Source organism: Lepidochelys kempii, chromosome 18 (assembly GCF_965140265.1).
Source record: "Lepidochelys kempii isolate rLepKem1 chromosome 18, rLepKem1.hap2, whole genome shotgun sequence".
In the NCBI taxonomy this organism is placed as follows: domain Eukaryota; kingdom Metazoa; phylum Chordata; order Testudines; family Cheloniidae; genus Lepidochelys; species Lepidochelys kempii.
The window spans coordinates 3487889-3502402 of NC_133273.1; the positions used below are offsets into that span (position 1 = coordinate 3487889).

At 48.0% G+C, this 14514-nt stretch overlaps 1 protein-coding gene across 9 annotated transcripts in view; it reads left to right on the forward strand.

The window, feature by feature from the left end:
* Positions 1–12145: 12145 nt before the first annotated feature.
* The window catches only part of ZNF362 (zinc finger protein 362), a 54629-nt gene continuing 52260 nt past the window's right edge, over positions 12146–14514 (forward strand). For 2 of the 9 annotated variants that reach the window (XR_012155520.1, XM_073316290.1), the window contains exon 1: positions 12596–12975. Coding sequence is in view for 2 of the 9 variants with exons in the window: in XM_073316290.1 (XP_073172391.1) it covers positions 12624–12975 (352 nt within the window). In the remaining 7 variants the exon portion in view is untranslated. Of the gene's footprint in view, positions 12337–12366; positions 12487–12595; positions 12976–13076; positions 14478–14514 lie in introns of those variants that run through there. The other 7 variants (XM_073316293.1, XM_073316292.1, XM_073316298.1 and 4 more) reach the window with 7 other exon arrangements.

Below are 14514 nucleotides of genomic sequence, written 5' to 3' on the forward strand. Positions count from 1 at the left end.
ATCATCCCTGTTATCCTGCAGGTCCCCTTGGAGGGCCAGAGAACTAAAGTGGGAGCTTTCGTGGCACTTCATTGAAGGTGTGGGGATGCACAATCTTTAACAAAAGATATCTTTCCTCTCAACTGTGTGCCAGGTATTTGAGTTGAACGTTGGTTAACAGAAACCCAGGGTCTGAACAGAAATCCCTTCCACTCCCAAATGCCCAGGTTATACTGCCTTGCTACTTGCAATGTCCTAATCCTAGTGATTCTACAGTTCTCCTTAGTTTTCTCAGAGAAAACAGGCAGATAAGACCTGAACTGTAAAACTCAATCACATTTTGAAATGTTTTCCCTTCCCTGTTGCTGTGTGAAACCTGCACGGACAACATGGGAAACTAAGTCCCTGCAATTACTTGTTAAGCATATGCTCAAGTAAGTGTGTAAGCGATTGCAGGATGGGGCCATACACATGGGATATCACTCACATGACTAAAGGTAAGCAGGACTGTAAATGCAGGGTCAGAGTCTAACTGACTCTGTGGGGCAGACAGTGAAAACTAACTACACACGAAGCGCTGTCAAATGCACCAAATAAATGCATTGGAAAAAATAGAGAAGTTACAGAAATCTTTGACACTGATGCTAACAAAAGTGTATGCATATCCTGTACTCCTCATGGGAGTAGTCCGACTGACCTCAATGGAACTGCTCACCTGAGTAAACTTGGGCAGATGCCTAGGATTTTGCAGGATCAGGGCATTAAGTGTAATTTGTAATAAGAGTAGGTAAAAGTATGATCTGAAAAGCACTTGCATGATCCCTGCTGAGCCTGCGGCTACTGCTAGACTGGGAAAGAGCTGGATGGGTGGGGGTAAAAGTGTGATTTCTCAATTGTGTGTTTCTTTAAAAAACAACTTCTTACTATATTCTGGTTAAGGGTAGGGACCCAGTCAGAGACAGACACATCCTGCAGGTGAATGCCTGGCTGCCCAAATCTTGGTGGGATAACTCACATGACTGGAATACTGGTATAGAAGGAAAAGGAGTACTTGTGGCACCTTGGCGACTAACCAATTTATTTGAGCATAAGCTTTTGTGAGCTACAGCTCACTTCATCGGATGCATACTGTAGCTCACGAAAGCTTATGCTCAAATAAATTGGTTGGCCTCTAAGGTGCCACAAGTACTCCTTTTCTTTTTGCAAATACAGACTAACACGGCTGCTACTCTGAAACCTGGTATAGAAGGGTACAGCTTGTTTAGGAAGGACTAGGCAAGGGGTTGGAGGAGGTTTTGCCTTCTATATTAGAGATATAGACACTCCCACTGAGATAGAAGTGGGAGACAGATCTGTTGAAAGTTTGTGGGTAAGGATAAAAGAATAGAAATGAGGGTGAGGTCATGGTAGGGGTCTACTATAGACCACCGAAGCAGGAAGAAAGGGTGGATGAGGCTCTTTTTAGGCAACTAACACAATCCTCCAATGCAAAAGACTTGGTGGAGACGGGGGAATTCAACTCTCCTGACATCTGTTGGGAAAATAATACAGCAGGGCACAGATGATCCAACAAGCTCTTGGAATGCATTGGAGACAACTTTTTATTACAGATGGTGGAAAAAGTGACTAGGTGAGAAGTTCTAATTGTCAGAATCAAATCTAGGGGGAATGCTTGAGAATTTGAAGGTGGAAGGCAGCTTGGGTGAAAGTGCTCATGACATAATTCATGATTCTAAAGAATGGCAGGAGAGAAAACAGTAGAACAGAGACACTGGACTTTGAGAAGGCAAACTTCAGCAAACTGAGAGAATTGGTAGGTAAGATCCCATGGGAAGCAAGTCTAAGGGAAAAGATTTCAGGAGAGTTGGCCATTTTTGTAAAGAGATGTTATGGGCACAAGAGCAAACTACCCCAATCATAGAACTGGAAGGGACCTCGAGAGATCATCTAGTCCAGTCCCCTGCACTCAAAGCAGGACTAATTATCAAGACCATTCCTGACAGGTGTCTGTTTAACCTGCTATTAAAAGTCTCCAATGATGGAGATTCCACAACCTCCCTAGGCAATTTATTCCAGTGCTTAACCACCCTGACAGGTTGGAAGTTTTTCCTAATGTCCAACCCAAACCTCACTTGCTGCAATTTAAGCCCATTGCTTCTTGTCCTGTCCTCAGAGGTTAAGAAAACAATTTTTCTTCCTCCTTGTAACAACCTTTTACGTACTTGAAAACTTATGTCCCCTCTCAGTCTTCTCTCTTCCAGATTAAACAAACCCATTTTTTTTTTCAATCTTCCCTCATAGGTCATGTTTTCTAGACCTTTAATATTTTTTGTTGCTCTTCTCTGGACCCTTTACAATTTGTCCACATCTTTCCCGAATTGTGGTGCCCAGAACTGGACACAATACTCCAGCTGAGGCCTAATCAGTGCAGAGTAGAGCAGAAGAATTACTTCTCATGTCTTGCTTACAACGCTCCTGCTAATACATCCCAGAATGATGTTCGGGTGGTGTTTTTTTTGTTGTCAACAGTGTTTCACTGTTGACTCATATTTAGCTTGTGCTCCACTATGACCCCCAGATCTTTCTGCAGTACTCCTTCCTAGGCAGTCATTGTCCATTTTGTATGTGTGCAACTGATTGTTCCTTCCTATGTGGAGTACTTTTCATTTGTCCTTATTGAATTTCATCCTATTTATTTCAGACCATTTCTCCAGATCATTTTGAATTTTAATTCTATCCTCCGAAGCACATGCAACCCCTCCCAGCTTGGTATCGTCCGCAAACTTTATAAGTGTACTCTCTCTATGCCATTATCTAAATCATTGATGAAGATATTGAAAAGAACCAGACCCAGAACCGGTCCTTCCAGGACCCCACTCGTTATGACCTTCCAGCATGACTGTGAACCACTGATAACTGCTCTCTGGGAATGATTTTCCAACCAGTTATGCACCCACCTTATAGTTGCTCCATCTAGGTTGTATTTCCCTAGTTTGTTTGAGAGGGTCATGCGAGACAGTATCAAAAACTTTACTAAAGTCAAGATATACCACGTCTACTGCTTTCCCCCGTCCACAGGGCTTGCTACCCTGTCAAAAAATCCATCAGAAAGATAGGTAGTATGGCAAGAGATCACCCTGGCTTGACCAGGAGATCTCCAAAGACCTGAAAATCAAAAAAAAGTCATGAAAAAAGGGGAACCTACGTCAAATCACAATGGATGAATATTAAAAACCAACACAAGGGTGTAGGGACAAAATCAGAATGGTGCAGAAGGAGGTAGAGACACGCAATGTGGGGTTATCCAGCCCACAGTGCTATTAGATTACCTCCAAGGTTCCTGTGGGGGCCAGCTCAGCGCAGTCACTCGCATCCCACTGATCCTTTGGCAGCTCCCAACTCAGAGGAGCTAATCATCACACCAGGAGGGTCTCCGGCTGCCTCTACTTACCTGCTTGCATCCCTCCTCCTTTCGTGGGCTCTGGGGAGAGGGGATCTTGCCCCCCAGCCAGCATCACCATCAAGCACATCGGTGGGGTGGACCCCCCAGGGTTGTGCTACAGCCCTTGGATCGCATTTGTCCCTAGGAGGTTAGACATGATGCTCACTTCTCGTAAGAAGATGCCCTTAGGATGCCCACTGTGCTACGTTTGGATATGGAGCTTCAATCATTGAGTTCCTGCACTGGACTTCAGCCATAAGTTGTGACAACTAAATGGCTGTCTTACAGGTCCAAACTTTGCCCTTAGGGAGGGGGAGAACCCAGCTCTCTGACTGCCCCAACCCCTAGGCTTTGCCGCAAGGAAGGCAAAAAGCCCCAGCCAGTCTGGGGATATGGGGAAAAATTCCTTCCCAGCCCCAAAGTGGTGATGAGCACAGCCTGCTAGATAAGGGACGGAGGGTGGAAAGGCAGCTGGAAACCAGCAAACAGGAGGTGGCCCTGTGCACAGGCTTCTCTCATGGCGCCAACTCTCATGCCAAATCCTGCAAGACCTCAAGCCTATGCTGAAAGTCCTGTGGTGGCTGGAAATCTCATGGGACCTGGCCCATCCTGTCCTTTAGCCCTCACCCATCACAGGAGCCACCAAAACACCCCTCATGCACACTAGGCTCAGGGTCCTCTTAAACCAGCTAGGGCCATAAAAGGTAACAAGAAAACATTTTACAAACACAGGAGAAGCAAGAGGAAGGCCAAGGCCACAGAGGGACAAGAGGCAATGGGTTCAAACTACAGCAGAGCAGATTTTGATTAAATTTCAGGAAAATCTTCCTAACTGTAGGAACAGTCGGCCAATGGAACAGATGCCTCGGGAGGTTGTGGAAGCTCCTTTGCTGGACAGCCATCTGTCTTGGATGGTTTAGACATAACAAATCCTGCATCTTGGTGGGGGGTCAGACTATGGTCTCTTATGGCCCTTATGGTCTCTTCTTACCCTTTGGGTCTATGATTCTACGATTCAAGGACAGGGCAGGCCCATTACTGAATGAGGAGAGAAAGACAATAACAGAAAATGCAGCAATGGACAAAGTGTTAAATGACTTTTTGGCTTCCGTTCTCACCCAAAAGGGTAGCAGTGACCGGACAGTTCACATAGTGAATGGGGTAGGATCAGAGGGAAAGAACAAGTGAAGAATTACTTAGGTTATGTCTTCTCTGGAGACTCTGCACCTTTGCCACTGCAGTGCTTCAGTGTAGACACTCACTACAGTTACGGGAGGGGTTCTCCCATTGCTGCAGTTAATTCGGCTCCTCATGAGACAGTAGAGAGGTCAGTGGAAGAATTATTCTATCAACCTAGCACTGTCTACACCAGTGGTTGGATCAGCTCAATTACATCACTCTGGGGTGTTGATTTTTCACACATTTTTCTGGGATGATTTAACTGGGAATTGGTCCTGCTTTGAGCAGGGGGTTGGACTAGATGACCTTCTGGGGTCCCTTCCAACCCTGATATTCTATGATTCTATGATATAGTTGGGTCAAACTAAGGGCATGGCTTCACTTGGGAGTTAGGGCGCCCTGGGCTGCTTTGATGCGCTCTAACTCACGATGAGTCCACACTGGCAAGGCACGTAGAGCGCTCTGACTCCGTGGCTACAGCGGTCCTGGTACTTCACCTCGGTGAGTGGAATAACGTTTGGTGTGCCCCCTGCTGGAGCACCATGGCACCAGTGTGGATGCCCTGGTCTGTTAGTGCGCTCTGATCGGCCTCCAGAAGTGTCCCACAATGCCTCTGCTAGCCACTCTGGTCATTGCTTTGAACTCTACTGCCCTGCCCTCAGGTGACCACCCATCAGACCCGCCCTTTAAATTCTCTGGGAATTTTGAAAATCCCCTTCCTGTTTGCTCAGCCAGGCGTGGAGTGCTCTCAGCACATCTTTCCAGGTGACCATGCCTCCACGCGCCAGCCGATCCCCAGTTTGGAGCAATGGCGAGGTGTTGGACCTCATCAGTGTTTGGGGGGAGGAAACTGTCCAGTCCCAGCTGTGCTCCAGCCATAGGAATTACGTTACCTTAGGGCAGATATCAAGGGACATGCTGGAAAGGAGCCATGAGCGGGACGCACTGCAGTGCAGGATTAAAGTGAAGGAGCTGCGGAATGCCTACCGCAAAGCCCGCGAGGCAAACAGCTGCTCTGGTGCTGCCCCCACGACCTGCCCTTTCTACAAAGAGCTGGACTCTTTCCCTTGTGCCCCCATGTCACCTCCAACCCACTTTCCCCAACATCCGGGTTCTTATCGCCACCAGCTGCCTCCAACACCTGTAGCTTCACCACCCAGGCCTGAAAACTACGACCCTTACCCACTGCACTCAACCCCCATCACCAGGCATTTTAGCCATCCTGAAGTGTAGCACTCATTGCATGGCACTCCAGACAGAAAGGCTGAGTATGATAACGGGACATACGCAAACCTGTGATTGTACTGTTCCCCCACCCCCTTGCCCTTTCTGTTTCCCAAGCAGCTGTGTTTCTTTTCAATAAATGGATGTTTTTGCTTTGAAAACATTCTTTATTATTGCCTAACGTAAAAGATACCTTAGCCCAGGAAAGCAACAGGCACTGCAAGTCAGTGTATCATACGTAGCAAACACAGATTCCTACTAACATTGGAACCGCTGCACTTCGCTCCCATGCAGGGCACCAGACATTACTGGTGTCTTTCAGCCTCAGATTGCTCCCTCAAGGCATCCCTAATCCTTTCAGCCCCGCGCTGGGCCCCTCTAATAGCCCTGCTCTCTGGCTGTTCAAATTCAGCCTCCAGGTGTTGAACCTCTGAGTTCCATGCCTGAGTGAATCTTTCACCCTTCCCTTCACAAATGTTATGGAGATGCAGCACGTGGATATAACCGCAGGGATGCTATTATCAGCCAGGTCCAGCTTCCCATGCAGAGAGCGCCAGCAGCCCTTTAAACAGCCAAAAGCACACTCCACAGTAATTCTGCACCGGCTCAGCCTGTTGTTGAACCGCTTCTTACTGCTGTCAAGGCTCCCTGTGTAGGGTTTCATGAGCCATGGCATTAAAGGGTAAGCAGGGTCTCTAAGGATCACAATGGGCATTTCGACTTCCCCTACGGTGATCTTCTGGTCTGGGAAAAAAGTCCTGGCTTGCAGATTCCTGAACAGGTCAGTGTTCCGAAAGATGCGTGCGTCATGCACCTTTCCGGGCCAACCTGTGTTTATGTCAATGAAACGCCCACGGTGATCCACAAGCGCCTGGAGAACTATAGAGAAATAGCCCTTCGGATTAACGTACTCTGAGGTTAGGCGGGCTGGTGCCAGAATTGGAATATCTATCGCCCCTCCGCAGTTAGGGAAAGCCATTTGTGCAAAACCAGCCACAATGTCATGCACGTTACCCGGAGTCATGGTTCTTCTGAGCAGGATGCGATTAATGGCCCTGCAAACTTGCATCAACACAATTCCAACGGTCAACTTCCTCACTCCAAACTGCTTAGCGACTGATTGGTAGCTGTCTGGAGTTGCCAGCTTCCAGATTGCAATAACCACCCGCTTCTCCACCATCACGGCAGCTCTCAATCTTGTGTCCTTGTGCCGTAGGGTGAGGGCGAGCTCCTCACACAGTCCCATGAAAGTGGCTTTTCTCATCTGAAAGTTCTGCAGCCACTGCTCGTCATCCCAGATTTGCATGACGATGTGATCCCACCACTCAGTGCTTGTTTCCCGAGCCCAAAAGCACCATTCCATGGTGGTGAGCATGTCCATGAATGCCACAAGCAATCTCGTGTCATATGCGTTACTCGAGTCAATATCATTGTCGAAGTCCTCACTGTCACTTTGGATCTTAAGGAGTAACTCGACTGCCAAACTTGATGTGCTGGCGGCATATTCAGCATATATCGTCAGCATATTCCCCAGCAGTTCGGGCTCCATTCCCACAGACCGAAAGGGAAGACAGAGCGCGCAGTACAAAAAACGTTGAAAGATGGTGCCAAATATGGATGGAAGCACAGGAATTGCTGGGATGCGAACTGATGCATCACGGGCGCTGGGACAGGACCCAGAATGTCCCGCACTCCCCGCCCTCTTCCCACAAGCCACAGCGCCTGAATGGGAAGAGGTGCTCTGTGGGATAGCTGCCCACAATGCACTGCTCCCAGTGCCGCTAATGTGGCCACGCCAGTGCGCTTGCAGCTGTCAGTGTGGACAGGCTGCAGCACTTTCCCTGCTGCGCTCTCCGAGGGCTGGTTTAACTCAAAGCGCTCTACATCTGCAAGTGTAGCCATGCCCAAACCATGCCATGTCTAGTGTAGACCTGGCCTTAGACGAGTTAGATGTCTTCAAGTTGGAAGAGCATGACAAAATATATCCTAGAATACTTAAGAAACTGGCTGGGCTGAAGAGATCTCTGAGCCACTAGCAATCATCTCTGAGAACTCAAGGAGTACAGGAGAGATTCCAGAAGACTGGAAAAGAACAAATATAGTACCTACCTATAAAAAGGGGGAATAAGGACAACCCAGGGAATTACAGACCTTAGCTTAATTTTGGTACCCAGAAGGGTAATGGAGCAAATAATCAAACAATCCCTTTGTAACCACCTAGAACAGAGGTGGTCAAACTACGGCCTGCAGGCCACATCTGGCCCACGGGACCCTCCTGCCCAGCCCCTGAGCTCCTGGCTGGGGAGGCTAGCCCCTGGCCCCTCCCCCACTGCTTTCCACCTCCCCCGCAGTCTTAGCGCGCCGCTGTTGCAAAGTTACCTGGTGCTCTGGGCGGCGCGGTAAGGGGGCAGAGCGCAGGGGGGCTGGATAGCGGGCAGGGGAGTTCGAGGGTGTGGTCAGGGGTCGGGGCGGTCAGAGGGCGGGGAACAGGGGAGTTGGATGGGGCAGGGGTCCCGGAGGGGGGGCAGTCAGGAATGAGGGGGGGTGGATGGGGAGGCAGGGGGCAGTCAGGGGTGGTGAGTCCGGGGGTGGTCTGGGAGCAGGGAGTGGTGGATGGGGCAGGAGTCCTGGGGGAGCCATCGGGGACAAGAAGTGGGGGGGTTGGATAGGAGGCAGGGGCTGGGCCACCCCTGGCTGTTTGGGGAGACACAGCGTCCCCTAACCAGCCCTCCATACAATTTTGGAAATCCGATGTGGCCCTCAGGCCAAAAAGTTTGCCCGCCCCTGACCTAGAAGATAATAAGGTGATAAGAGTCCACATGGATTTGTCAAGAACAAATGATGTCAAACCAACTTAATATCCTTCTTTGAGGTGGTAACAAGCCTTGTGATGGGGGGAAGCAGTAGATGTGATTTATCTCAACTTTAGTACAGCTTTTGATACTGTCTCATATAACCTTTGGAGAAGCAAACTAGGGAAATATAGCCCAGATGAACCTACTATAAGGTGGGTGCACAACTGGTTGGAAAATTGTACTCAGAGAGTAGTTATCACTGGCTCACAATCAAGCTGGAAGGGCATAATGAGTGGGGCCCCACAGGGATCTGTCCTGGGTCTGGTTCTATGCAATATCTTTATATATGATTTGAATAATGGCACAGAGGATATACTTGTAAAGTTTGTGGATACCAAGCTGGGTGGGGTTGTAAGCATAGGCGCTGACTCCGTGAAAAATTGGTGAGTGCACCCACCGGCAGCCAAGCTTCCCCCCCCCACCTCCTCCTCTGAGCGTATTCCCACTTTCCTCCCAGCACTTGCTGCCGCAAAACAGCTGTTTTGTGGCTTTACAAGCTCTGGGAGGGATGGGGGAGGAGCGGGAACGCGGCGCACTCAGGGGAGGAGGTGGGGCTGGGGTGGGGATTTGGGGAACGGGTTGGAATAGGGGTGGTGCAGGGGTGGGAAGGGGTGGGGGAGGGCCGGGGGCAGGGCCGGGAGCAGAGGGGGGTCGAGCACCCTCCCACGCCAGTAGGAGTCGGCGCCTATGGTTGTAAGCACTTTAGAGGACAGGATTAGAATTCAAAGTGATCCTGACAAACTGGAGAAATGGTCTGAAAAAAATAGGATAAATAAAAATCCAATAAGGACAGATGCAAAGTACTCCACTAAGGAAGGAATAATCAGTTGCACAAATACAAAATGGACAATGGCTGCCTAGGAAGGAGTACTGCAGGAAAGGACCGGAGGTTACAGTGGGTTACAAACTAAATATGAGTCAACAAAAGTAAAGGACAATGTACTACTGTTGCAAAAAAAAAACAAAACAAACATCAAACATCATTCCGGGATGTATTAGCAGGAGGGTTGTAAGCAAGACATGAGAAATAATGCCTTCACTCAGGACGGATAACGCCTCAACTGGAGTACTGTGTTCAGTCTGGGGCACCACCGTTTGGGAAAGGTGTGGACAAACTGGAGAAAGTCCAGAGGAGAGCAACAAAAATGATTAAAGGTGCAGAGAAAACATGACCTATGAGGAAAGATTGAAAAACTGGGTTTGTTTAGTTTGGAGAAGAGAAGACTAACAGGGGGACATGATACCAGTCTTCAAATACCTAAAAGGTTGTTATAAAGAGGAGGGTGATAAATTGTTCTCCTTATCCACTGAAGATAGGAGAAGTAGTAATGGGCTTAAATTGCAGCAAGGGAGATATAGGTTAGACGTTAGAGAAAATTTCCTAGCAGTAAGGATAGTTAATCGCTGGAACAAATTACTTAGGTTGTGGAAGCTCCGTTACTGGGGTTTTTTAGGAACAGATTAGACAAACACCTGTCAGGGATGATCTAGATAATGCCTAGTCCTGCCTCAGTGCCGGGGACTGGTCTAGATGACCTAGCACGGTCCCTTCCAGTCCTACATTCCTATGATTCTAGGATTTACAGTCTAACAGGGTCTTCTTTAGCCTTACACTGAGATTCTGGCAGGTTTGTTCTTAGAAAGGTAGTACTTGATCCCTGAACTCCTCACTTGCCTGAGGAAGGGATTGCTGGACTGGAGTGCTGGGTGAGGAACTGGAGTAGTAGAAATGTGATGGAAAATATCCATTGCATAGTGATCAATAGCCATATTTTAAAGGCGATTTAAAAATCTTTTGACAAAATAAAATGCCCCATGGATTAGAACATTCTGTAGCAAGTGGCAGCTGAGCGGATACTCAGAATGGGGTTCTAATAATATTTTGTGCTTATCCAGCACTTTTTAATTATTTCTGGATGCCCAACTCCATGCTCAGCCCACTATCCCACAGCTGGAGCTGTGAGCATGCTGAGAACCTGAGACAGACACTGAAAATGCTCCAACAAGCAAACGGAAACCTACCTTTCTCTCTGCCACAGTGAAGTGCATATAATTACTTTGGTCAGAGTCGTTCCCAAAGGAATTCTTTAAACCTTATAAAATAAATTAACGCCACCCTGCCTGCTCCATGTCCATCCATCCCCAAAGAATGTCCCTCTGATACTACCCCATGTGGACAGTAAGCAGTTCACCCATGAACAGTAACAAAGCAGCCTACAGAGGAAAGAACCCATTTGGAAGCATGTGGCTGCAGATGGGCACAGAATTTTGCTCCTTTGAAGATAATTTGCTGTGATTCTTAACTTTCTGGCTTAGCACCTGCTTCTGTAGCAACTAGCACATTTTTTGCACTAGACAAATATTAAATAACAAAGCCAATACAATGCTCATAATAACAGTGCACAGATATTGCAGTGATGGAAATGGAGAGAGAGAGAGAAACTGATTCAGTCTGTGGCCCCAATCCTATAAGGAACTGCACTTGGGGAGGCGGGGGGGCTGTGCTCATGTGAAGCATAAATTAAAGTGGATGGGGCTTTGCTTGCCAGGAGTGACTCTGCAGAACCAGGACCCAACTCTCTATCCAACTTCCCAAGCAGGTTCTAATGAAGAACTGTGCAGGAAAAATTACTTTTAAAATTTATGCAAATTACTTTGACTATATCTTTCCAAACAGTAAGAGAAGCTGGGACAGTGCCAGGAAGGGCATCTTTCATCAGGACTAAAATGGGCAGCATTTTCTCATTTTTCAAATAGAGCTGGGGAATAGGGGGCAGGACACCTGGGTTCTATTCCCAACATTGCCACTGACTCCCTGTGGAGAAAACGCTTCAGTGCCTCATTTTCCCCATCTGAAAAATGGGGATAAGAATGATTATTTCAGGTACTAGCAGTGGACCAGGCCCCCATTCTGCTAGGTGCTGTAGGACACCTCACAAAGAGTGTCTCAGAGTAGCAGCCGTGTTAGTCGTATTCGCAAAAAGAACAGGGCTGTGTTCACAAAGAGTGTGTTCACTTCCCCACTTTGGTGAAGCACTTTAAGCGCTGCGGAAAAGAGGGGCTATTGTCATGCAAAGTGAACTGTTCTCATGGTGCATCAGGAGAGGACATGGAGAACCGTGTACAATCCTGGCTTCCCAAGACTCTGGGTGAGGTGACAGATCCGCGCTCCGGTGTGGTCGGCTTTGGCTCTAGGGCCAGGAAGGGAAACACTGGGCAACTTTTTTTTTGGGGGGGGGGGCGGAATAATCAAGGAGAGTCAAGAGACTGGGAGGGGGAGCCAAGCCCGGCCTCCACAGCCCTGCAAACTCTGCCGGGGCACTGCCCGGCTGCAGCCCCCCGTCTGCCCCGCTCCTCTCGCACGCAGCGGCCGCTTCCCCCCCCCCCACCTCCCCGATTTTCTTTTCCAAAGGCTCCCTCCCCCATCTCTTACTAGCATATTGTGTCTGCCCATTTTTGGGAGCTCTCTGCCAGACTCCGGAAGGAGGGATGGGGGGGGAAGAGGAGGCTCCCAGACACCAGCAAAGAGGGAGGAGGAGAAGAACCCCCCGAAACCTCCCTCCCAAAGGGGGTCCGTGCACTTCCGACCGCCTCGGCTGGCGCTGCGCGGCTTTGGTGCTTGCAGAACCCAGAAGTGAACGGCAGGCGACCCGGAAGGTTTGAACTGAGCCTTTCAGACACGGCAAAGCCAGAAAGACCATCCCAAGCGCGGCTGGGGGGCGGGGGGCGGGCGGGGGTTCTTTTTTTATGTCTATTTGCCAAAAACCAAAACAAAATCCAAAAAACCTGCAGTTAAGGCAAACCAAGGTCTGTATGCAACAACCCTCCCCCCAGGAGAGCCGTGGTGGCGGGGGTGGGGGCTCCCCGCTAAGAAAGGAGCATGGAGGGGGAGCCGCAAAGGGGGGGGGGGATTTTTTTAAGATGGGGTCGCAAGAAAAAGTTGCATGCAGTTTTCTGTCGCTCTTGGTCTCCTTTGCAAACTGCAATCGCATGTCAGTCTCCGGCGAGCGCTGCTGGGCTCGGGCTCCGGCTGCTGGAGTCCGGCGAGAGGAGGGCTTGAGGGGCTTTTCCCCCTCTCTCTCCCTTTTTTTTTTAATCTGATGCATGCATTTGATCCCGATGAGTGTCGGCTGCGTGGGGGGCTCTGTCTTTTCAGTGCCCCCCCCCCCGCACTAAAGCCTGGGCGGGTTGAGGAGGAGGAGGAGGAAGAGAGGAAGCTAAAGGGGGGAGCTCATTTTCTTCCTTGCAGACGGATCGCTGGCTGGATTGCAATTCGCCAAGGGAGCATGATTGTTGGTATAGGAAGTGTCTGCTTTTTTTTTTTTTTTTTTTTTTTTTTTTTTTAAAGCCGGGTTATTCAAAAAACCCCTTTGGTGCAATTCTCCGGTAAACAATGATTCATGGGGCTTAATGCAAATAGACGGATTGCAAATGGAGCTTTCCCTTTGCACTTTGGAGCTGCCTGATTGTTTTTGAGTGGCCAAGCCTCAGATTTCTGTCTTTTTTTGCAGATCTGCAGAATATGGCGTCCCTGTCCTGTTTTAAAAATAAGCCAGGCTGCCATTTTTGTTTTTCTTTTGTCTGAAAATTTTAATAAAACTGTCTGAGAATGTGGGAGAGGCAGCTGAAAGGCAAAAGGGGCACCTAAAGGGGTGTTTTTTTCTTTGCTTTGCGTTTTTGTGTTGTTGCAAAGATCTTCGCTTGCACGGGGGGGGATACAATGTAATTGGATTTTTAAAAAAGGAAACAGTCAAACATTTCTGTGGAAGGGGGTTAAGATTTAAAGTTAACTTATGCAAAAGTTTTTTAAAACAGCCTTTTAAAAACAAAAACGCAGTGAAAAACCCTGCTCTGTATTTTCTCTTTCTCCCTTTGGATTATTTAATGGAAAAGTTAATTGAATCTGAATGTAGCTATTTTTTTAAAAAACAGATTGTTGTGAATGTTGCGTGTTGGTTAAAAGGGATTCAGTTTTTGGGGGGTGGTAATGAAAAAGTGTTTGTCTTTTTAATTTCGATGGAAAGCAATATTCTAAGCGGAATGTTTAGCCAGGAATATTTTGCAGTTGCACTTTAGCAGGAATGTAGTGTTTTCAGAGTGTGGAATCTGCAGTTTTAGAAACTGACACAATTTTTCGTGCCGTTGTCTAGAGAGGTCTGTGCATATGTGAACATGTGTTTAGCGTGTGCTGTGTGCATCGCGTGTAGATGCACTTACTATAATACATGCGTAATTTTACGTGCATGTTGGATTGTACATACAGTCTGTTCTAGGGTATTTAAAAGGGAGTCAGACTAAGAGAAGTATTCGAGGATATACATTATTTATTTTTAGACAAGCTGCTCATTCAGAAGTATTGTACCAAGTGTAGTCAAGAGCACACATCCTTCTTATAGGGTATTGTAATCTTGCACTTTTATTTGCTGCCCGTCTGGGAAGAGTGAAGGACAATTTCTCAGCTGCCTGTTTGAGCTGTTCTGTTACTATTGCTCTGGCGACTGATAGCAGATGGGTCAGCTTAAACTAAAGTCACATTTTGGGGAAGAGGCAAAAGTTTTTTAAATCCTGATTTAGAAGATTGGAGGGGGGTGGATGAAATCTGGCCCCAGCCCTACGGCTGGTTCTGCTTTTGTCCAAATATTCCTAAATAGTTTAGTCCGGTCCTGTTCGTGGGATAACTCCTCTGACTTCTGTGGAGCTACGACAGGGAGAAATTTGGCCCTTCGTTTATTTTCTCTAAAGAGAATGCGGCATTCCCATGGATGTGTTAGTTTGAAGGCAGTATCTGTAGTCCCCAGGTGTGTCTTTCTGGGCTCATTTTGGGGGTGTTTTCTG